This window comes from Pundamilia nyererei, unplaced genomic scaffold (assembly GCF_000239375.1).
Source record: "Pundamilia nyererei isolate P.nyererei 1_Seehausen unplaced genomic scaffold, PunNye1.0 scaffold00090, whole genome shotgun sequence".
NCBI classification, from domain to species: Eukaryota; Metazoa; Chordata; class Actinopteri; order Cichliformes; family Cichlidae; genus Pundamilia; species Pundamilia nyererei.
In genome coordinates this window covers 2,407,581-2,432,605 of record NW_005187491.1, presented here as the reverse complement: position 1 = coordinate 2,432,605, position 25,025 = coordinate 2,407,581, and the positions used below count along the sequence as shown (strand labels likewise).

The window sequence follows — 25,025 nt, the reverse complement described above, 5'->3', positions numbered from 1 at the left end:
CAATCAATAAAAAAGAAAAACCTAAGCGTGGGGACTGTAATAGGCTCGGCTTGTAACCTGCTCTGACAAATTAAGGCAAGTGGTGTTTTTTCATTACTTACACATCCGTTTTCATTTTTCAAATCAGTGGAACCAATTAAACAATGCTTCCTTAAATTAGTCATTGATTTTTAGCAATAGTGACACCTTACAAAAGGAAATGATAACTTTAAGGGAGTGTTGCTGCTTTTTTTGTTGCTGTTTTTTTTTTTCATTACTGCCAGCACCAGACACAAAAGGACAGAAACAATTCACCTACATGAAAAAGCGAGGTCTTAAATTAGCCATTGATTTTTCCTCAGGTGTCACTTTGGTTAAATGCTTTGTGATTGGGAGTTTTCTTTCCAACTTGGAAATTGACTAGAGTCTATAATCTGCTAGTCTACACACACATACACACACACACCTGCTATGGTGTTTTCTTTTCCCACTTCCACTTTGTAAATTTATGACCTTGTCGGGACAGACATGATAAATATTCAGCTTGATTGAAAAAAAAAGATTTATCATATGTAAGGAATACATAAAACTGCCAAGAGAAGAAACACTGAAGCTCTTAAACTTTTCTTTATATTATGATCAATTAAAACATTTGAGAAGTGCTCATCACTTTGTTTTTCAGAACTATTTTATTACAGAATTTTTCCTATTGCCAATCCCATCCCACACACGTGAATCTTGAGAACAAAATTCAGAGTAATTTTTTTAATGCTGAAATTGACGGAAAAAAAAGAGACAAAAAATAAAGAGAAATCCAGAATAGCAGGCCATAGCTGCTGCACTGTTTTTTTTTTCTTTTTTCCCCCCTGTTGTCATTTTCTCGAGACTAGAAAATACACTTACAATTTGAAGCAGCAACAAAATGTGCATTTACCTGATTATACAATGGAACAATTTAATATACCATGATTTTTATTCATCACATTATAAAACTCTAAATATTTCTTTTACGTTGTTTTTTTTTTTTTTTTAACCAAAAAGCAACCTATTAATGGCAAAGCAACAGGTTTTAAGCAAAATATACACCTCTCGTTCACCTGGAACAAAACCGAAAACAATTCAAGGGAGAAATTCGATTTTATATCTTTTTTTTTCCTTTTTATTGTCTGTGCCAATGAAATCAGATGTTTTTTGTTTTTTAGCTGGGGATGCAAACATTATCCTGAATATGAACTGACTGGCTGCTGTAACCACTTCGACTGTACATACACTTTTCACCTGTTATCCATTGAAAAACTGAACACCTGAAGGACGAATGAGTGACTCCTGCTCTGACGCATTACACTGCTGTTTACAGTGAATGACTTATTTTACAGCAGCCTGTAGCTTTGTCTTCGATCCTAAACACAGGCCATTCACGTGTGACGCAGAGAAAGTATTTTTTTTGTCATCCAGACATTTTTTTTTCCCGGAGTGCGTCCTTGTAAGTGAAAGTCTCATCTTTACTGACCCACAAGGTTGTTGAGCTGCTGAGGATCCAGTGGAGTTTATGTCATTACAACACCTACATGATGAAATCTACAGTCTGATTGGACGACGGGCATTGACGGACAGAGGTGCGGTGTTCAGACCGGTGGCGAGGCAGTTCTCACTGATAGCTAAATGTCTCTTTTATAATCACATTACTTTTTCAAGTCTATAATCATGTCACTTCACCATAAAAGTATCGTTAACACGTTTCCAGTACAGGATGAAGACAAAAAGAAAGACAGTCAAACAAATGGCCATCTTTTGTGAGTGTGGATGAGACGGTTTCTTTAGCAGGAGATCAAAGTGACCGTAAATTAGTCCAGTCTCGTTAGGGCGGCACATGCTCAAAATCATAAGGACTTCAAAAAACAACCAAACAAACAGAATGATTCCCACATTAATGTACAAACATAAATGAGTAAAAAGCCAATCACATAGCTAGCCCCCGGCAGGCTAACATCGTGCCATTCCGGTCCATAAAGTGCACTCTCCATCTTGCTGTGCGGTCAGAAAGACAAGAGCAAAAGGACGTGTACGTGTTTGAGACAGAGGGGAAGGGAAGCGCCGCTGCATGTGTGTGTTCAGTCTAATTCCCCGAGCGGCTGCGAGTTAGAGGACACGACAGTCTCATGTGTACGGATGGAGGCAGGTGGGAGGAGGGTAGGGTGGAGGTGTGGGTTTTGTAGGGCTGACGTTAATAAACGTAGCCCTCGCTGTAGGGGTGCGGCTGGCAGTAGGGTCCCTCCTGTACGTATGCCATGTTTTCGTCAAAGTGCGACAGCGGCACCGTGTCCTCCTCGTTGATCTGCCGCTCCATGTCAGTTTTCAGCACCGGCCGCTGATTGTCAGGAAACGCCATGGAGAACAAGGCCTCGGGGTCACACACGAACTTGTAGACATATCTCTCGCCGGCCACCTGGAGAAAGACGGAGAGGTCTTGTTTTTAAACCATTTTTCCACAGCATATTCTACAGTGACTGAGTGTAATCTTTCACTTTAATCCACCAGATGGAAAAAAAAGATTAAATATCTTTAAAAAAAATAATAAAAAAACATTTTTTAAACTTTTAAAGCTGATCTCCAAATGTCATTAACAATTCTGCTTTGGCCTTGGCCACACTGCACTAAAGAAGAGGTGCTTTGAGCTTTAAGTGTTTTCAAACAAGATACAGGATTAGTTAATAGCATTTGTATCCATATCATTTGATGTTTGTTTACAAAAAGCTTCATTAAAATTTGCAGTATTTGCTCTCTCATTATACTCTCTGACTCATGGAGCCCCGCCCCCACTCACAATAAAAATAAAAAATGGCCGTTCTAATGCCGTGTGACTTTTGCGTTTTCACACATCGAATCTGATCTAAATTAAGCCATTAAAACACTAGCATCACACATTAACACATACCAACCAACCAAACGAGACAACAATAGTCCAGTAACTCGTAAATAGTATCTGCTGGCTTTGATGTGGATACAATGACTTGACAATTCTCCAATCGTTAAATAGTCAAATATTTAAAAAAGTGCACAAAAACTACTTTTAGGTGACTAAAATGCTTCGTGCTCCTGATCTAGAGCACAGCAGCACGTGGCTTTAGCTTCTGTGCTGGTCCCCTTTGTTGCTTTGGGGCATCCTAACCACCATGTATTGTTTGTTTTTTTTGTTTTGTTTTTTGTGGATCAGTGTTTTATACAAACCCACTTCAAACAAATGAACTATCCCCAACCTAAGCGAAAACAGCTTATCCATTAAAAGAGTTATTTTAAAACACCAGAATAAATTACACAGAGTGGTTTTACTAAGTTTTTTAAAATTATCTTTGAGACACTGATTGCTTTTTTAAACGTCTTATGTCACACGTGGATTTGGTAGAAAATAAAGGAGCTATAAACTGTTCATCGCTTCTCAGAGGTAAAAGTGATCTCAGGAGCAGATTTATGTTTTCTTTGCTGTTTCTTCCTTATTTTATTTAAACTTGGCCAGCAGTTCTTGACCTCCAACCAGCAAAGTATAATTCCACCTAAAAGTGCTCAACCTCTTCTGACCGGCCTATTAATGAATGCTTTCTGGAGATGCTTCTAACTGTCAAACTAATACCTCAGGAAACAAAAAACCTGACAGAAAAGTGTGTTTATCCAGTATTCTGTTAAAAAAAAAATCATTACTCTTGATCTGAAGTATTTTTGCATAAATAATCTTATGACAATGATCACAGCATATGCAGTGTAGGTCCTAACTCTAAACGCACTAATTGATCTGAAAGAAACTTAGTCCAGTACCAAGTTAATCAACATCTATACAGCTTATGGAAATTATTTGTATAACACTCAAATCCTTACAAATTATACATGCGTGGTAGCTGATCTCAAAAAGAATGGTCATTATTTGCACATCTATTGTTTTTGTAAATATTTTGCTGAACAATTGTTTTACTGCAGGGACACTTTGACGTAGCTGGTTCATCAAACAGTGATGTTTGATGGTGATGATGTAACTGATTACTTTCCCTTATATAATGAATATGTAGCTTGCAAAGAAGAAGAAATATATGTATTTATTACTCATTTGTTTGCTGTTTATAAACATCTGTTTTTGGCATTACTACATATACTACATAAATACTACATGCACTATAATGAAGATTAATTCAAAGAATAACTTGATAAATTAACATACATATCTGGGTTTCACTTTAAGAGTAAAGCGGACACGAGCCGCAAGCCTGGCAAAAACTGATTTTTGCACACAATACAGAAAAAAGCTTTACAATTACAATTTCTCAGCTATAAAGTGTAAATGAACTTTTTTAGCTGTTTCACCATTTTTGAGACACTCTTTTCCTTATATAAGGCACCTGGGGGAATGGGAGCACCTTTAACACAGGCCAGGTATAGCAACCAAATGAGTTGTTTTCATACTTTGTTTACATCAAAAAAATCTTTTAGAAAAAAGGTGAACAGTTTTGGATCCCTTTCAGTGTAACAGATGAACTATAACTGGTTGATACAACTTTTGTATTTTTTTTTTACCTTCTGCATGATTCCCTTCTCGTAGTAGTAGCGCAATGATCTGCTGAGTTTGTCGTAATTCATTGCTGGCCGGTTCTTCTGTATCCCCCACCGACGTGCCACCTTTATCACACACACGAACATGAAGACAATAAAGACAGTCAGTAAACAGAGCATTATCAGAAAGCAAACTTATCTAACACAAACGAGCACGGTTGCCCTGATTTCCAGACAGGAACGCTGCAGCAGCTAAAATGTTAAACAAACTTAGCGATCCATATTTTCCTAATAACAGTAATTAGAGCGCGTCCAGCTTGTGCAGACCTGACCAGGGATGTGTTCATTAGGAGCTTGTCACACACCCAGCGGAGGAGGCAGCAGATGTTACAGCACCTGTCTACCAGACCACCCGCCACCCGGCCTCACGGTCCAAACCCACAGCCCCACGGCATTCTCTTAGCTGCTCGCTTTTTTTAAACTCTGCTTTTTACTTTCATTTTTGTTTGTTTCTCACAGTTTATCTCCTATAATACCTTCCCCGATCAATGCAACTGTGTTTTTTCTGTTTTTTCTTTTTCACATTTTTTCTTGTCCCCACAACCGCTGACATGCTGCAAATGCAGAAACCGCTACCTAACGTTTGTCTGCGGCGCCTCAAAGCAAATGCGTTTGGTCACCTGATGGCATGAATGGGGCCCCCTGTTAGGTGCAGCTGGCTCGTGCTTCTAGACACCATCGGGCTGCGTGGACCACTGCCCGGTACTCATCTATCTCCTCCATTCTACACTTTCACCCCCTGCCTGCACCCTGCATCCTCCTTCATCCTCCAGCAGTGACTGAGCCCCACTGTGTGTGATGTGGCCATACACAAACCCTGCCTCTGTTTCCATTTCAAAAGGCCCAACCGCCAACATGGGTTATATTTTTAGGAATATGTCCTGTGAAATATTTAACAGGAGCAGGTCATCAGGGTCACTTGGTTGGCTTTAGTGTGGACTGTAGAATATATAACCCTCTGAGGTCCAAGTCATCGTCTGTGATGATCCCAATCCTAACTCCAAACCCTGACCCCAACCTGTGTGTTAAAGAAAAGCAATAATATATTTTTTTTTAAATGTAAGACGTTTTTGCTCCCTGTCAGTTAGAATGATTCCTCTCTTTGTCGTCTGATCGGTAAGAACTATTTTTTAAAGAAGTCTACTGCATTTTGAGAGCAGAAAATATTACTGATTCACACGTTGACCTCTGATCTCATTTGGTTTTGCAGTGATTTACCTTACCTTCTTACCTTCTTTCACTGCTTAATCACTTCATTTTTTTAACCAAAAGTCTACGAACCAAATATATTTAAGTTGTAATTACATAAAACGGTCCAAAGCAGCAAATATTTACTTCTGAGTAGCTGAAAGTAGGTAAACCTCTTAAAGATTTTATTGAACAATATATGTAGTGAAATACAATGCAACATTTACCTAAGACTGTCCAAAAAGCTTAAGTATAAAAGCCATGAAAAATAAAAACTGATTTTTTAAAGGAGGATTACAATATAGAAAAATACGATTTTTTGTGACAGTGCCTTTTGTTTGTCTCTTACCTCTTCTGGCTCAATGAGTTTAAACTCCATGCCACGGCCGGTCCAGGCAATGAAGTGGGAGTTGGACGGGTCATCCAGTAAAGCCACCAGGAACTGCCAGAGCTGCAGCGAGCCTCTGCGCTGGTACGACGGGCCCTCACGGTACAAGCCCGACTCCTGTTTGATGTCGCCTACAGAAAACGGGGCAAAATGGTTATTGTATGATGGGCAGAATCGTTGGTACGTGGCATACTTTTCATTTTAAGAGTCACTGCAGGACTCACCTTCCACCTTTTCAGGCACCACGCAGGTATCGTCGTAGAAGTGCCTCGCCACTTTGTCAAACATACAACCTGGAAAACAAGATCGGAAAAAAACAGATAGTTTGATATCACATGAAGCAAAAACCCATACGTGCACCACCACAACATCCACACGTAACATCGTTGGTACCTTCAGTCCTGTTAGTGTGAGCCAGATAGCCGTCTTGCCGTAAGTAGACAGAATGGCAGCTAGGCACTTCTGCTGAAACCCAGGCAAGAATGAGAGTGGGTGTTAAAGGGCCCGAAGGCAGCATTAAGAACACTATCTCAGTTATCTGAGAGCAGTCAAAGCCTGTTCACTCAATGCACCACTGGCTCTGATTAAAGAAAATGCCCTTCAGCATCAGCGCTGCGATGGCTTCCAGCCACGGGCGAGCTCACTATATCACACTGCCGATACGAGCCCCGAGCATCTCCACTCAGAGGAAGATTTACAACTGAATAAAACACAGCGCTCGTGTGAAAACAGGAGCTGACACGATGTAAGTTTTTTCATAATACGAGGGCTCATGATGATTATTTTACACACGTTCTGAGATCAAAACTAAACGGACCTGCAGGTGTTAGTTTCTTTGACGTTTTCGCTGTGCAGCTGCAGCACGTTTAGCTAAAACGGTTGACGTGTATCTTCTCAATCAGCTTCTTATTATGACTGACTGCATCCAGTGTGAGTATACAGTTTTCTGCCAAAGCTGTTTGCTTTGTTTCACATTTTATTTTTCTTCACGAGTTCTTCACTTGTTTGAAATGAACACATGCTTTTGTAAAACAGTCAAGATATACTACCGATACATTCAAAACGTGAACAAACACTTTTTGATGTTGTTTATGATGCTTTTCGCTGTTCATCAGGCCACGCCCACACTGGCCTGAGGAGACAGATCAGCTCAGTTCTTCAGTGGTGATAAATACTCGCTGATTCTATACTTTATACATATTTAACATTGAGTCCTGATGTTTGAGCAACATTTCAGCTGATGTTAAAATAAACTGTGCAAAATGCAGACGGTCACTTTTCTGGGGTCAAAAAGGAACAATTCACCCCCCCAACACACTTCCTCTGGTTCTGTTTTTTTCCAAGTTTAGATCGTTTTAATGCAAATTTGCCAGGTTTAAAGATATCAGCTCTAGAAATATCTGCCTTTTCCTAAATCGCACCCACCTTGTTGCTTTCAAAGCACCTCTTTTCCTTATAAGATCTACCAACCAACTAAAATAGATTTTTGAGTGAACTGCACCTTTAAAAGTTCTCACTCGTGGTTTATCAATATCATGGCTATAACAAGAGATCAAATAAAGACTTGTGGTTTGAATAATTCTTAAACCAAAAATGTAATTTTATATAGACATAAGCAGTTTTTTAAACCGTAGGTTTAAATGGTTAAGATAGAAATGCCCCACTACATAATTCTCTTCCTTCATTTACCGGTTGGCTTTACTACATTGTCCAATCGACTCTTCCATTTACTGTATATGTCCAAACCTCCCACAACACAGATGAGATGCTGCGATCAAAAAAACAGCCAAATGGGCTGCAAAGTGAATGTTCAATAAACAGACTGAAGCCCTTCATTTAGACCCATAAACATTTCTCTGAGCTTCATCAAAGTAATGGACTTGTAGAGGAAATTGCTGCTAATGAAATTACCAGATCCCCTCCCATCCTTCTCAACAGTCCAGCTCCAGTCAACATGCCCCACTGTGGCTGCTAATAAATTCACTCTGATGCTCCTTCTTGGACATCTTGGTCCAAGTAGTGGACACAACACAAGGAAGACCTTTTGGTATTTTAACAGTTGATCGAATATATTTCACCACTTTTGCTTTATGAGTGCACACAACTCTTTGTAGACAGTTTACTTGCATCAATAACAATTCTTCTAATTGTTAAAGCCATTTCATTTATCTATGAAAAAACACCTTGCTTCACCCGGTGAAATGTAAGAATTGACTGTTATTACTAAAGAGAAAATCAAGCTGCCAGTGTCATTTTGGGCTCTGTAATTTTTGCCTGTATTTGGCCAAATTTGCGAACAAAAAACCCGAATAAAACAAGAGAATAATGGTTGATGCAAATAACATTGCTGCAAATAGGCCAGAAGAAACCCAAGAAACTGTGAAAAAACAGGGTTATTTTGGACCGAACCTTGTTTTTCTTTTCTTTTCTATTTTTTTTGTGGCATTTAGAAGCCACATAGTTGTGAAACTCGGTAAACACATCTATTGCAAAGTAACGCTGCCACTGGAAAAGCGAGAAAACACCAAAAATCACAGCTGCTTGACTCCTCAATGACAAAAACTGCAGAGCTGCTGTTAGGAAAACCAGGTGTAACTTAAAGAGATGTGAATGAGGCACCACATGTTTTGGTGTTTGGAGGTTGCTTTTTCCCCCTGACTGGTCACACACACTCTCCTCCAGCTCTTCCTCTCCTGGGTCCACTCTGTCGCCTTCTGAATGAACCCGGCAGTCCGGCGAATGTTCATTCATGTCCCGAGGTAGCCTCAGGCTCCACAGAGGCTCCACAGAGCCTCTGGCTGATGATTAGGTCCCTTTACTCTCTAACCGAAGGGAGCGGACAAGCGTGGGAGGGCAGATTCTGGATTGTGACCAGGCTCAGCCCCCTCCTTTTTTTCTATTAGAGCACCACAGGAAATGGCGAACAGCACAGACACCCAGCCCAACCAGATCCCCTGCCCTAATAATGGGCAAACTCAATAAAACCGCCCCCTCCTGCCATGTCTTCTCTCATTCCTGAAATGATAATGCTCTGGCAGCTATCACTTCTCTGCTCTTTCACTTACCAGAGGAGTTTGAAGGAGCACAAACAAGAGAAATCTTTTCAAATCGCTCACCTGAGTCATAGGTGAAGTCCCTCGGCTCCTGCTTAATCATCATGCCGGCTGGGTATGTGTGGGGAATAGGGGCCCCCATCATGGCCGGGTGTTCGAAGAGGGGGTCGGGGTACTCCTGTTTGAAGCCTTGAGGAGGGAAAGGGATGTTGGGCTCCGACATCTGCCTGTGGTAGATGGGCCGGCCGTCCCGAGCCATTGTCGGCGGGGAGGGAAACGAGTGGCAAGGCTCTGAGAGCTGACGTCGAAATCTGAGACAGACGACAAATTCAGTGGATTCATGACACTGACTCCTGATTGTGAACGACTTGATGAGACAAAAAGGAGATAAATCAAGAACATGTACATTTTGTTTTACTAATCAATGAATCAATAATAGAAGTGAAAATTCTGAAATCCGTAATGATGTTTTCAAGTGCTTGCCTTTTTGTTTCCCCTATGTTCATGCCTACAGGTGACCAAAAAAAGCAAAAAATAAAGGAAAGGTTTGGAATATTTGTCTGAAAATTGAATTAAAGAATCTCAAACCAAAATCAAATATACATGTTTATCCTATGGCACTTGGCTTGTGGTGCTCATGGGAGTAACTCAGAAGTAAAATGCCTCTTGTGTCCTGATTACTCTAAAAATCCACAAAACTTGTTTTGAAAAGTTTCATGTATAAAGTATTTTCTATATACAGTGCACATCCGCCAACTGTGTTACTGTGCAGAGGGATGTTAATGTTAGCTAACTCTATTCTCCTTTAAGAATTTGAGATTCACAAGGGAAGTGTCATTTAAATCCATTATATTACATTATAAGAGAAATCTGACATTTTTACTCCCAAACTGGAAAATTCACACCTAAAAAAAATCTTTTGCTTGAAATAATTAACTTAGTACGTCTGTTTGTTGTTTTGTTTTTTCCATTCTGCTATTGATTTATTGAATGAGCTCTATTTCAAAGCACTAAAGTCAAGTGATGACCACATGGCATTCGATGGTTGGGAAAGTTGTCGTTTGCAGGCCCCGCCCACTGAGGATTCACTCAATGAAAAACAGAAACTCAGATGTGCATCTGCTGCTGTGACCTTATTGTAATCTATCCTTGGTACAACTGCCAGCTAAGATCACCAGATGTAAATGTGATGTAAATGTAAGAGGCTGCAGGCTGCAGTACCTGTGGTCCATAGTGTAGGCGTTATCAGGGAGAGGCTGCGAGGGCGGTATGTGGGTGTAGGTCCTGTCTGGTTTGGGTGTTGGGGCCGTCGTGGGTGAGCCATGATGAAGTGGGGACACAGGGGTGCTACAGGGGGGTGTCACTGGGCTGGAGGGCTTCATTCCTGTGGGCTGCTTCTGCTCATAGGCACTGGGGTAATAGCAAGAGTCAAAGATGCCTGTGTTACTGCCAGTGTACGTTACACGATTTAAACTCTTTTTAATTAAGGATTATTTAACTGATAGCTTCGTCTTAAGATGTCTGTATTTAGGGTAGTTTGGAACAAATGCCCTACCCACTCAACTATCCTTTCACTGTTTTCTAAACCAATTTGATTTACTGTATAAATTATGAAGCCTTGTGCAAGATTTGGATGTAAAGACTCTGAGCAGATGTCACAAAGTGAAGAAATGCATCACAAACTACCTCAGGGCATTTATGTCAGACTGCAGTTAGAATCAATGGCATTTTAAACCACTCCATAATCAGCGGTTCCAGAAACCCTCTGATTCAGTTCAGTTATAACAGACAATTAAAACTAACATGACTGCCATAATCTCACATAAATACCTCTGATTGGAAATATCTCGTTAATGTCTTCAGAGTCACCACCCAAAGCTGTACATATCTCGATGTCCTTTGATTTGCAGTTTGGAATGATTAGCAAGTCATTTCCAGTTAAATAAAAATTACAATGCAGAATGAAAAAGCCAAAAAAAATGTCAAATGTATAGAAAGCATAAAGATTCTTCACCAAGAGTAAACTGACGACAAGCTAAAGTGAGTATTTAGTCATCACTGTCCTACAATAAACCTTCACACTTGCATTTATTCCTCTGTTAAAGTGAGGAATGTGGAACCAAATGTTATTTTCTGTGTTTTCTTTACAAATCGGAAAAAGGTATCATGTACAAAAGCATTTAAATAATTTGTAAAAGATGTTTTAAGTGTCGGTGGGGGGGGAGCCCACCTGATGCTGTACGGGCACTTCTCTCCATACTGGAGTTTGAAGGGCCGCTCCTGGCTACAGTTGGAGCTCAGCTCTGAACACGGGCTGTGCAGCTCCCTCTTGATCTTCAGCTGCAGTCCGTGGAACGCCACTACGATGGGAAGGAGGAAGAACAATTAACATTTACACTCTGTCAAACTGTAACATTTTTTAAGGTTGTGACTATTTTTTTCTTCATTTAGCAGCAGACTGTTTCTGGATTGGCTTGTAAGTACCTGAGACAGAATTCGTACAATCACAGGACGGAAAAAATAAATGAATAAAAACTAAAACCGCTGTCTTCATTTACATCTGACAGATCATTCACAAAAATTAAATGAGATGATCACAGTCTGGAAAAAAAATACTGCTTGTTTTATTTAAGTACAGCAGATTCAATTTCAAAACTTAAAATACAATTAAATTTCAGAACTGCACACAGCAGCTTTACCCACAATGGAAAAAGTCATGTTACAGTGCAGATACAAGCTGGCATGAATGTGCCAAGCCATCACTAATTAAGAGAACTCGTGATGGATATATTAAAAACACTTGCTTTTCTAAGCATCCATCTGCCAAAGGATATGACATCTGAGGCCATCACTTACACAAACAACTCACTTCAAATCCCATTTATTCAGCCTTTCCTGACGGGGACTCTGGTAGTGAAATATGACAATCATGAAACAGGGTGTGCGGTGAGCTCCGATAAATGCTTTATCTGCTTTCAGCTGGCTGTCAATAAGTTCCAGACGACAACAACAAGTCTCATTGATCTGAATGGGGGCCTGCGATCTCTACCTATGGCCCCACAGTGAGCCCGGTGCATCTGAGAGGCTGTTAAGTGCCTGATCAGTCCTGATTAACATCCCATCATCTAGAGTCATGATCAACGCTAATCCAATTGACTGTGCTTCTGAAGAAAAAGCCAGTCAGTCAGAATGAAGTCAGGCTCAGGTTGCCTCGCCAATCGCCGTCTCACCGCGACGGCTCACAGAGCAACAGCGAAGCCATCCCACAGCGCTCTATCAAACACAACAGAGGACCAGCCGCGGTTGAAGACGATCATTTTTGATTGATGTTTTAGACTGAGAGATGGCCCTCTCCTTTTATAACCAGGAATTATGAATGGAGAAAGTCCATCAACTCTTGGTCCAACTCAAGTGCAAACATTTAGATATTTGAGTACTAGAGAAACTTAAATATGTGGCTAAGGACTGTTTTTCTTTTAAATACAAGAAGGTCTCTGAGGCTACAAGGAGTTGAGAGAGAAGGATGTTTTGAGGAGTTTTCTCACGGCTGACAGACAGCTGCTGTACGAGCAGGGGTCGATCTGCCAACACCCCATCTGACGCACAGTCGAGCCCCCTGGGTGATGGGCCACACGGGCCCGGCATGACAAAGCTCAGGGGTTGTTTGCAGCCCTCGCTGGGGGCCTGACCTTTTCTGGGTCATCGATCGGAGGTCAAAGAGACATTTCCTGAGGGGAGACCTTTGTTGACGCTGGCATCGCAAAGCCTTGTTAAGAGATTATGGACTCAAAACAATACCTCAGCTTTGGCTGTCAAGATCACAATCAGTGTCGGGCTAATTACAGTTTACATTAAACACACATGAATTTGTTTAGTTTAAGAGCCGACTCCACCGGCTTCTTGTTTACAGCTCACCTGAAGCTGAACCATAATTTCTTTCTTTATTTAACAATAAATGACATTAAAACAACGTCTATAAAAATGCTGCCGTTAAACGTAAGCGCCACATCAGCTCTAAACAATGGCTTCATGTGTGCTGCAGCACAGGGCATTAAATTAGAAATGGAAATGTCACAATAGATTTTGTCAGCGGGGTGCCAAGGTACACAAATCAATAGCGAGGGCATTGCCTCTGACTAAAACAGAGACTTCCCTTTTAGTCCAGAATGTCATGCCCATCACTGCTTGATTGCTCTCATTATCTACATATTGATTAACTAAGATGGTAGGCAGTTTTAAAGAAGAGGCAGTTAGAACAATTACTGGGTCTATTTTGAATGCAAATGTTCTTTTCTTCGTTGTACCACTGACTTAAACATTGGGCAATTTGCTTTAGCCTTTGCAGTACAGATTAAACAGAAATCTTTCCTTTAAACATCGTGGCACATGCAAATAAAAAAAAACTTTTTTTGCATTTTCCAACAACACTTAATTCGAATATTTTTATTTTAGCAGCCGTTTGTTTGCCAGTCCTTTCAGTACACTATCAGATAACTGTTGGCTCCGGCTGTTGTCAACTTTGAAGGTACAAATTGTGCGTTTTGGCAGAACGGGAGCCTACGTTTGGCAGATATTTCTCTAGTCCATTCATAAAAAAATACAGGTCTTTTGGCAACAGCGAAAAACCTTCCATTCCATTTTCACCTACTGTAGGTGCTCGCCTTTGCTGTTAAATGATGGAGGCTCAGATCTGCTGGTAACGTGTGGCCTCATTTTACACCTCCTCTACTCCTCCATTCCCTGCTAAGTTATGCTAATGGTAAGCATCTGTGTTGGAGTTTGAGACAAAGAAATTTCTCCTCTCCTCCTTCAGCCTGAGGACACTTTCGCTTCGAGGCCGCTCACATGCTGGTTCTGTGTCGCATAGACGCAGAGTGCAAAGTTGACATTGAGAGAAGCTGCAACAGCTTCTCATGAGGAAAGATGAGTCTGGCCATGAAAATACAGAACACACCAGCTTATGTGCTGCAATATTTAAGCCTTCAAAATAAATGTCTTTCCTATTCTTTTCAGATTTTTTATTATTATTCTGTTAGGAATATAAAATCACAGCTATTTCACTATTGTTGCCAATTTTATTTCAGCAGTACAGGAACAAAAATTTAGGGGTAACATTTATTTTCTTTGAAAACATTCATCTCAATAAAATAAGATGTTTCTTGTTAATTGTAGCAGTTAGCTTACATCGATAGCAAACTAAATAGGACATCTTGGCTAATGCTAACTGTGCTAACTGTTAGCTTGTTTTACGTTTGATTTAAATCAAATTTGATAAGTTCATTAATAATTCACAACTGTCATATTAATATCTGTTGTGAATTATTTTAATGTAAAATTCAATTTTTAGTTTTTTAAATCTGAGTAAATAATGTATTGTTTTTCTATTTTCACCACGCTATTGAGGATAGGATGAAAATTATTTAAAGGGCTAAGCACTGTAACCTTTACAAATTTGGCTCAAACACTTTTTCAGACTCAGTCTTTTTCAGATTAATACACATATACAACACATACATGGGCAGTACTGAGTATTTTTGGAGCAAGGAGGTAGTATGTGGGATTTACACAAAACAGAGAGTGCCCACGTTGATCGTAACAAAGGGAGATGTTACCCAGTGCAACAGTGTGAGTCACTTCAGTGTTTTTGGAGCAACAATGGAGCTCACAGACGAAAAAGCTGCTGTAACTGATTTGTGTGGAATCAGTTGTCTGTTAGCTTTGGATTTCTCACTAGATTCGGTGACATTAAAAGTATTTAATATTGCCATTTTCATAACGGCCCCTATCTTCTCACTGCCTTTTCTTTAGGGTTAACTTCCAGCTTTATCTCTCCTCACCTTCACCTTTCTTTCTCCCTGTCTCACCGTTTGCCTCTCCATCTCTCGGCTTGGTGAAAACCCATATGGGAGAGCTGCCGGCTGGGATGCCTGCTCATGCGCCCAACCACGGTGCCCTCACCCTCCTGCCATCTGTTAGTGCCTCTCCAGCCTGCTGCAGGTTTGCCAACAGGACAATTCAGATGGTCAGCAGTCTCCTGCCACTATGGCCACCCACCCTGGCTACCTCTGAAGGGCATCAGGACAGTCTTGGTGACCTCTGGTTATCTACTGTACACCACACTAGTCCATGTTGGGTTTTAGGCAAGGCTAAGTCACACCCATAGTTTAAATGTTTTGCCTTTAACACAGCAGTTGTCTTTAGTGTTGTAGCGTTCTGAACAATTATAAAAAGTTAAATTAATGAAACGAATCAAATAAAGTGCAGACATTTAATGGATTTTTCAGACTATTATAACTAGTTTAATGCAGTTTTATGTGTTTAGATTTAAGGCGCATTTATTCACTTTTGGAGCAACTTAAATCATAAGTTAAATTAAAAGCCAAATCAGATTAGGACATCTAAAGTCAAGTGCCTGTAGCCAGGCAAATCCCCTCAGATTTTTCATTTCCAGAGAGCAGGAGTACTCGTGGCAAAATAAAGTGAGAAGAAAGAAAAACCATTCTCGGGTTTCTAATCTAGCCCACCAACGGGAACCTTCTCGATAATCTCAGGCTGTGATCTGAGTCACATGGAGTTAAAAGGCCTGTGATCTCGCTTGATGCCAAATCTCTTACAGCTTCATTTTACCAAACTGTTATCTGTGACCACTAAATCTTGAAATGCAATTAAAGTTGCCAAACTAAATGTCAGATGTGACCTTCTCTCTTTGTTCTTGTTCAAAACTCTAACTTCTGCCTTTTGTTCAACTTTCATTTGCAGGTTAAAGGGTGTTGAGGACACCGGGAGGTTTTGTATTTTTTCTCACAGTTTAATGTGCATTTTGGCTCAAATGAAAGACATGTGCTCTATCTGGGTCCCACTGAGTTCCACTCACTCAATTTCTGTCCCCACCTTGGCACTACTTCCTCCAGAAATGGGCCGTGCCAAGTAACCAGTCACCGTGTGCAACCACCGTATACAGCCAGGTGAAGTACGACCAACTAGCTTATCCTCATCACTGTGAGTGAAAAATGAACTCTTGTCAGACATTGGAAAATGTTTTAAAACTTTTAGGAAGTATTCTTAGAAACAGAATTTGTCCTTTTGTTGGATAAAATATGTAGAGCAAGGAGGAAAAAAGCACAAAAAAACAGATCATACTTGCTTTCATGCTTTAAAATCTCCAGTGAAGGATAGGGAGTGTAAAAGAAGGCCAGCCAACCTCCAAGTAAAGAAGGATAAATGCAGGAGTACTTAATATTACACCGCCTGATTTAGAAAATATAACCACACTCAATGGTTTGCACAAAAAAGGAGTTTGGGGAAAGGTCAAGGAGGAGCATATTTTTAAGATTTTATTAAAAAAGAAAATTCAAAACAGACATCAACTGACAGCAGTTTGGACTACCTGGAGTTAAAAATACCACTTCAACTACCTAAAAAAAAGTTAGCCACAATATTTTGATGTTTTCTTATGCAAATAAGTCACAGTGCAATAATATCTCAGTAGCGGTCCCAAGAACAACAAGGGAAAACAGAGATACACACACACACACACACAGCTAACCCCCCAACCCAAACCATGCACCTGTAGACCTGCACGATTGCTGCAGCTCTCCTGAGAGCACTTGTGCAAGCAAAGGTGAGGGCACTGAGAGACATGGAAAAACACACACAGTCACTTGCTTTTTACGCCAGTACAAACACACCAGTGAAGATGAGTGAAAAAAAAAGAAAAACGCCACAGATGTTCACACACACACATAAACATAACACATGCACAGACAAAGAGACACAGAGAAAAGCGACATGGTTTCTTACTCACAGTTTTCAGTCTGGAAATCTGGAACGAACTGCTCATCATTGTCGGGAACTTGAGCTAAAGACACGAGCAGAGAAGAAGAAAGGGATTGATTGTTTCTGATGTTGATGGACACCGCAGCACTGATCACAGCTTTGTCCTCTGGCAAACAGTCCTCTGGGATGTTAGTTTGGCCAATCCCAGCACTGCCTGCTTCTGTTGTCAGTTAAAAAAAAGAAAAAGAAAAGAAGCCTAAAAAAGTGTTTTTAATGTGTTTATCATTTTAAATGTGCAGAAGATTTCAATATGCTGTAAATCTTCAGAGTCATAGAAATAATCATGCAAATTAAAATCAATTAATGAATTAAAAAAAACACATCTTAATAAAGATTTTTTTATCCGTTCTTAAACTTTCAGTCGTTTTACGCATTTGTTATCCAAATATAGCCCAGTTGTTCAAATGTTCATTTTCTATGCACTTCTTTTCAATTTTATATCTATATCATTCCCTTAAAAAAGAGAGAGAGAAAACAAAACAGCAAAAACACTTTTGATTTGTTGTAGAAAAAGAGCTTAATTTAATTTTTTTTTCTTTCTGAAAATAAAATCTGACTTTCACGGCTTGAAAAGGGACAAAAAGTACCCGAGACAACAATTCTGATGCAATCAAAAGACTAAATAACCTTGAACTGCTGTGACTAACACATTCCCTGATATTTACTAAAGCAGTTGAGTCATATTTTCCAACAAACTCGTACCTGACAGATAATATTTTGACCGTCTACTTTCACTTCCTGAGGTCGACTTGTCCATTGACTGCTCTGCAGCCTCGGCTCTCGCTCCTTGCCAGCAGCCAAACACCCATTGTTAACAGTATCTAATTGGCTTCTTCCCTACTGGTGAATCCACCTGTACCTACCGAGTTAGGTCTGTTCCAAACCCTCCAAAGCTTCACCTGCGCTTCAAACACCCCTGCACTCAGGCTAATGCTAAAATAATGAAGCCCTGCTCCACTCGGGCTCCAATTAGGCATGTACATATTTATATAACACATATTTACACTCAGTGACAGTTCTTCATGTCCCTTAAGTTTCAGTCTCTCTGGTGATAGGCAAAAAGAGATTTAAATGTGTCATTAGCACATCTATTTATAAACAAAATGAGCTGGATCCTCATTATCACAGTATGTGCAGCATGCCTTGACATGTCTGGAGATCCTATTTTTTTTTAAATGACTGATATTCCTTTTTTGTCACTCTTGATGTGGTCAAGCGTGGGTTTATTTCTCTTCCCAGAAGTGAGAATTGAGGAGGGTAAACAATTAACAGATGAAGAGGAGATATTGCTCCTTATTTTCTAAAAATGTCAAGCGGGTGCAGACGCCAGAAAATAAATATGCACAAGCAACTTCACTCCATATGTTTGTGTAGTAGAGCTACCAGCTCTCTATTTTGGCCTTTTGGAATTAAGTTGGTGGGAAACAATTAAGACATAACAGGAGATTTTACACAGGGCTACTTTTGTAATAAATTAAAGAAAATGTAATAATATGTAACAGATACAGTGTTAGGAAAACACTTACTCAAACCTTATAAAGAAATCAAATTTTTCCTAATAAAAAACCAAGTTCTTAATCAGCTGAAGCACCACAACATCTCTCGAAACTTCAGCGGACACAGAGGAGAAACAATAAAAATAAATTAATAAATTAAACACAAAGAAGGTGGCAGTCTCTCTGTGACCAAAAGGAAGTACAGGATGGATGAGTCACTGGCCTCAGTCTGTGAATGAGCCAGCTGATCTCTGCAACAAACTCCTGGGGAGAACGGCAGAGTTGGAAATCTGCCGCCATTCACAAAACCAAAAAAAGGAGGGAGAGGGACAGAAGGAAAACAGGAGCGAAGGTAAAGAAGAGGAAGGTTGTAAACACGAGGCCTGAGACTATTTGAATGGTTGTCTAAACCTGCAACAGCAGTAAGCAGGGCTGAGTTTTAAACAAATTTATCATTCTGCCTGTGACGATTTCCAAGACAAATGACGCTATCAGCACAAAAATTTTGCAGAGACACCAGTGCGTGAACAAAGGAAAAAGGAAAAACAATCTTAAAGCAAAAAATCTGAGAAGTACAATACATTTTTTGTTGTTGTTTTGACAAAAAATAAAAAATAAAATGAGTTTAAAATACTGTATGGAAGAAAGAAGGTAGATGTAGTTTTGGGGGGGGGGGTCACAGATTCGCATGTCAACGATCAACCTTCAACATCTTGGGTCTCGGGAGTCGGAAATTCAGTCTGTCGCTCATAATTTCTCCTCTCGTTCCAATTACCTGAACTAATAAATCTCAGAAATGGGAAGGTATTCCTTTTCATCTTAATGGACAGGAAGTCATTCATTAAATCTACAATCTTGAGGCGCACATCATCACATTGATCCATGACAGGCAGAACTGTAATCTTTAACAGTAATACCTCTTATCAGCCGCTGTCTCTTTTCCCACTTTGGATACTGAAATATTAAAATCGTGTCTTATTCTTTTACACACCCTGCGGTGCGAGCCGCGACGCCTCATCTCACCTCGCTGCCGCTCCGAGTCGGCTCAACTCTTCCAATATCTGTTTTAAAGAATACTTCTCATTTTTTAAAAGCTTTGGATTGCACTGCGAGCGTTTTTACATGTGTTAAAGAATAGATGGAGCGAATAAATGATTGAGTCTTCTTTGGCTGCGTAAAGGGAGCAAGCGAAAAATTCATCTCGACACTCTTCCAGTAAATGTTTTACGACTCTATCCTATGGTTAAAAAAAGTATTAAAGTTTATTTAATTATATTGCACACGTTATTCTACGACAACTAGAATTATTGCTTTACGACGTGTGAACTGTTAGAAAAAAAGAAGGCAGCCTTTTATTGCTGCAAACGGGTAACAGAACACAAAAATTCTAAATTCACAAACTGCAGATGACTTGATTGACTTAAATGAAACAAGACAGTACAGTAAAACTAACATCAGCGTCTCATTAGACTAAATGCTTTTTGGTGTTAATGTATTTAAATGAACCAAATTATGAAGCAGAACATTTTAGCATTACAATATAATAACTCCAACTCCAGTTTTATACAATTCTACAAAATTTTCAATTTTAATATTTCATTATCAAACCTTAATTTAAAACTATATGAAAAATGCACATAAATCAGTGAGTTTCTAACACATATAGCACTTTATACATTAGCCAACGAGCTATAGTAAAGCAAAGTCTAGAATTAGTCTAGTATAATAATAGTCTAGTACAATAATAAGGGCAATTGTAATCAAGTGACTTACAAACTTCATTTTAACCCTGTGCTTTGGACATTTTGCAGACAAAACACTAGAATTTGTTTTAATTGTTCTGGTTTATATATATTTGCAAAAACTACTTCAAAATCCAACTTTATAAAACAGTTGTGTTCTCTCACACTGTACAACTTTACACCATCTGTTTGCAAGCAAAGCAAACACTTCACATATATCTCAAATTATACTTCTTCCTGTAAAAATATTTTTTTACTTGGATATAAACTTTGAGATTACATGCAATATTAAGGTACGTTACATCTTTCTGAGATGTCGACAAAAAAGTCCAACATGCATGCACAAAGAAATACAGCAAAAGTGAACAATATTCACCACTAACCAAAACTTCGGTGCTGCAGACACGGAGGAAAGAGGACGCTCGCACTTAAATCCTGAAGCATCACGTCTCAGTTAGACCACAATGAGCAAGTCTTGCCATTAGAGAAAAAAAATTTAAAAAGCAAGAAAATTGTAATATTAAAAAAAAAATAAAAATCAATTGTCGCTTTGAGAGCTGGCTGCTGTTTTGGAAGTTTGCGGAGAAAAAAAATTTCTCATAGATCCATTCTCTCTTTTTTTGCCACCAAGAAATGAAATTGAAGAAGACAAGGTGAAGGTACAGCTGTACAAGATAGAGAGGTGTGCTGAGAGGAAGCAAAGAGAGAGAGGGAAAGAGAGAGAGAGAGAAAGGGGAGAGAGAGGAGATGACAGAGTGAGTGAGAGTAAGAGAGCTGGTAGGCTACAGCAGAGCTCTGGTGGAGGTGGAGGTAGTGGCGGCTGGCGTGCAGCGCGTTAGCTCCTGCCAAAAGCAGAAGAGACAGTGAGCGTCGGAGAGCCTTCTCCTGGTAATTTGTGATGACACTCTCTGGGTAGAGCCTCCTCGGTCTCCCTCAAGACCCCTCGCTCACAGTCTCTAATGTATGCATGACACACAAGGTGCCTCTTCCACACAGGCTTTTAATTGGACTGCGACGCTAGGCATGTAACTCCAGGCAGCAGCCTCCCCCCCAACACTCACAACCTATTCATTTTTACCCATCTCTCCTCCTTTTTTTGCTCAAGATTTAAAACACTCACCTTCTGCTAGCCAAGTCTCCTGCAGCTGACTGAGGTCCTGGAAGAGCTCTGAAAGGGAAACCGAGGCAGAGATCAAGGTTTGAAGGCAGTTGAAAAACAGTCAAAGCTCAAGAGAAGTATCAGAAACAAGTGCATTCACTATTACTGGCTGATATGCCATTGGAGCTCACTGGGCATGTGTGCAGCTAATAACAAGTCAATTTGTGTTTCTGACCACTGAAAAGAGGCTTGTGAGAATCATCACAGGCCGCTGTGCTGTAATTGAGATTCTGTAGTTAGCAGCACAGGTGGCCACAAACCAATTGAATTTTGCTAAATGTTTAGAAGCCGTGAAATTAACTTCTCCCTCTGTCCTACCTTCAGTGTCCAGAGCCAGGTTGGACTTAATGAATTTTCTCTTTCTGTCATTTGCTGGCCTCTCGCAGCTCGTTGTCTTTTCTTGCAGCTTTTGGGAAAGAAAGAAAACACACACACACTCATCAATTTTTCTTCTTCTTGCTGGAGCAGTAATTCTGTTGTTGGCTGCATCACATGTGCAACTGAAATAGCAAATGAAAGAGCCTCAATGAGCCTCTGATTAATGCCTCACACACTTCTAAAGCTTGACCCATGCAAAGGGGTCTGTGCTTCACTTATCAGGCATAATTAACAAGTTGTTACATGGTGCATAACCAATAACACAGGGTAAAGTAATGGGCACCTTGTTTGGCTGTTTATCTTTGATGATTAGATGAAACTTAAATGGTCCCTGAGGGAGAAATGAGTGTTGGCAGCAGCAGAGAGAAAGACAGAGGTGAGATCAGAACAAATAGAATGCAGTAGAGAGAACAGCCATCCACAGTACAAAAGGCAGAAAAAAAATCAAGATGAAGTATTTTCCTTAATGGGGTGGGAGCTGGAAGAAGAGAAGGATGAGTGAAACTGATTTCATTTCAACTTTTCTTCTTTTGAGGCAGTGATCACTCACTCTGGAGTTATAGTAAGGCACTTGCTGATCGTGAAATCCATCCATTCTGCACTGTTGTGGCTTTAACGGGCGAGCAATCTGCAAAGTCTCCAGTCTCCTGTCCGGCCACCCTTCAAACAGGCAGATAAATAGGAAGCAGGAATAAGGAGGAGAAAAACTTCGGGTTTAAATCTCTGTTTTATTCAGTGTATGAACCCTCTGATATTATTCTGAGCCCGGAATGACCGACGGCACCTCCGGCGATCATGCGGTACAGTTAAGTTGGTGCGTAAACGAGCAGCGCGCTGAGCTAGAGGGCGCACCAAAATGTTTTTCGCTCTGTAATAAACTTAGAAATGAGAGGAAGTGTGTAAAACTGCATGTACTTACCTACCAACTTCGCGCCGCTTTCATTTGCTGAGAGCTACAGAGCGGCTGCAGGATCTCCACAGTCCCGGCTGCTGCCTGCACCTCTCCCCGCTCACTGTGTTGCTTTCTAGCGGCTTGGCATCGCCTCCCGGGGCCTCCCATGGAAACAAGCCGCACTCCGTTTCCTATTGGTTGTCAATGTCTTTCACTGGATCAGATTGCTGGCAGTCAATCACGCACGGCTGCAGGCGGTAAGCGCGGGCGAAGTCAATGACAACATTGTCGTGCGCTCATCTCGCTTTGTTTAAGTTTGGACTTTTGCGTTTTTAAGCCGAAACTAGCCACCAAACTTCATGACAACTTGGTGTCACTATTTTGTATTTACACTGAAACACATGCAAACTGCACCTGCACACCCCCGCCCTCTCGCGCACGTCTTCACCCCCTCTCCTTCTCGTTTTTTTCGCAATCGCATACAGTGTGAGACACACAAACACACCACTCACTCTTCTCCCGGTCAAGTTTGTGTCCATGGTAACGGTGTTTTGAAGAGCCTCCAGGGGGACTTGCTGAAGCGCCAGCTCTTCCCTCTCCTGTAAAGGGATACTTTGTTGAGACCTGCAGAAGGCACTGACCTGGAAGTAAAGTCCAGGTCAGCGGGCAGAAAAAAAAATCCTACAAAAAAAAAAAAAAAAGAAATCCCACTGAACCCCGCTTCCTCAAACCATTTTAAATTAAGAGGGAAGTCCAGATCCCAAACCTGAATGTCATGGAAAGTTTTAATCGTGCAGTTTTACAGCTAAAGCATAACATTTGCTTTACATTTAATATTATGTAATACCAGTACCAAGGTTGGCCAGTACAGTTACTAGCAGTTAACACCGATATTAAAACATTAAAAGTTGCAAATGCACTTTATTCTTTCAGTAGAAAAAAATATGGCATGACTTCAAAAAGCCACTGTGATAATGTATACTAATAACAGGTTACTTCTGATCTGTGCATTTCTTTTCTTCAGTTTAAACAATACATAGAAAATGTTAGTTATGTGAAATAACCAAACACCAGCATTTCGGAGAATATCGATGTGCTTATGTTTCTCTTTTTAGGCCTTAAACTGATGACACTGGTGTCAATACTCAAAACAAGATTTTGTATTGGACATATGGGTACTTATTTGTTATTGGCATGAACACGCTTTCGCAATTTACCATGAATTCTTCTCAGAGCCCGAATAAACTCTAAAAATATTAAGTATGTGACATCCAGCAAGTGTTATTTATCATAACAAAATCTTAATTTAACTATTATTTTCAATGCCAAAGTAGTTAAGGGCAGGGATGTCAAACATACAGCCCCGAGGACCAAAACTGCCAATAAATACAACAATACAGTGACAGAACTAGAGTAAAATCTTTTTGTTTTTTGGAATTATTCTAGCCTGGAGTGAAAGTATTAGGAAAGTTACATGGTTTTATATGTTTTTTAACAGAATCTTTGAATCATAACATTGAGATATAGTTTTGGAATTTCTAATTTTTCCTCATGCATCTCAGGCTGTTTTTCATCTGTTCTATAAATGGATCACTCATTACATGACAACAAAATTAATAAAAAATAATGCCTTCTGTTGTCTGGCACATTTTTAAGGGATTTGGATGGGGAATGTCTTTCTTAGGTTTATGGTTTCAGCTTTTTAAAAATCTTGGCTACAGCTCTGATGAACAATTTCAGAATGTACTTCTTTATTCTTAGAATTTTTTTCTAAGTGTGTATGAAATGATTTTACTGGTCTTAAGATGAAAATTTGTCTGTATGTGGTCTATGAACTAAAGAAGTTTGACACCGTGGCTTTGAGTTAAATAGAACAGCATGTACATCACAACAATAAATAAACTTGAACGTGTTGTACATGTCAAGAAATATTCTGAGAGATTTAAAGAATCAGACTTTTCAGAATAAAATACTACTTTGTTTTGTGAATCTGATAAGTTTCTCCCCTTAGATCTCTTTTTCTGTTTGGTCTGACTGTTGTAGGATGTCTGCAGTTTCCTGGTTGCACACCTATATTTAAAGCTTACAGGCGTTATTTTTGAAAGAAGGTCAAGGGCAAAAAAATAATCATTACCACTGTCAGGAATGCTTTTTTGTCACTGTTGCAGCTAAGTTGTAATTTGTAAAAATGTGTGTTGGGTGCATAACAATCAACATAGATTTGCTTGCCAGGATACAGAACAGATCTAGGATAAAACCCTGAAAGAGAACTTTACCAGTGCATCAAACACTTGACTGAAAGACAGGCATATCGGAAG

At 39.9% G+C, this 25,025-nt stretch overlaps 1 protein-coding gene across 4 annotated transcripts; it reads right to left on the bottom strand.

Moving 5' to 3' along the window:
• Positions 1–600: 600 nt before the first annotated feature.
• Positions 601–23,216, bottom strand: etv1 (ETS variant transcription factor 1). Of its 4 annotated transcripts, none has more exons than XM_005739253.2 (13): positions 22,735–23,216; positions 22,366–22,475; positions 21,756–21,843; positions 21,399–21,446; positions 17,009–17,062; positions 11,435–11,564; positions 10,426–10,614; positions 9,268–9,515; positions 6,545–6,616; positions 6,376–6,444; positions 6,113–6,282; positions 4,540–4,641; positions 601–2,425 (listed from the first exon to the last, which is right to left on the bottom strand). In XM_005739253.2, the coding sequence occupies exons 2-13, from the start codon at positions 22,408–22,410 to the stop codon at positions 2,204–2,206; spliced, it is 1,437 nt and encodes a 478-aa protein (XP_005739310.1). In that variant the 5' UTR covers positions 22,411–22,475; positions 22,735–23,216; the 3' UTR covers positions 601–2,203. The 4 variants fall into 4 exon arrangements, with proteins under 4 accessions (XP_005739310.1, XP_005739311.1, XP_005739313.1 ...); XM_005739254.2 differs by having other exon boundaries at positions 22,739–23,216; XM_005739256.1 differs by lacking the exons at positions 21,399–21,446; positions 21,756–21,843; positions 22,366–22,475; positions 22,735–23,216 and adding an exon at positions 20,662–21,002.
• Between the last annotated feature and the right edge of the window lie 1,809 nt (positions 23,217–25,025).

What these genes read in the sequence shown, in the direction of transcription:
- etv1 (XM_005739253.2), bottom strand. Translation starts at nt 22,410, where the DNA reads ATGGATGGATTTCACGATCAGCAAGTGCCTTACTATAACTCCAGA. An exon ending in GGAGACTTGGCTAGCAGAAG is followed by an intron (nt 17,063 to 21,398) that starts GTGAGTGTTTTA and finishes TCGTGTCTTTAG; the next exon opens with CTCAAGTTCCCGACAATGAT. An exon ending in AGATTTCCAGACTGAAAACT is followed by an intron (nt 11,565 to 17,008) that starts GTGAGTAAGAAA and finishes TTCCCATCGTAG; the next exon opens with TGGCGTTCCACGGACTGCAG.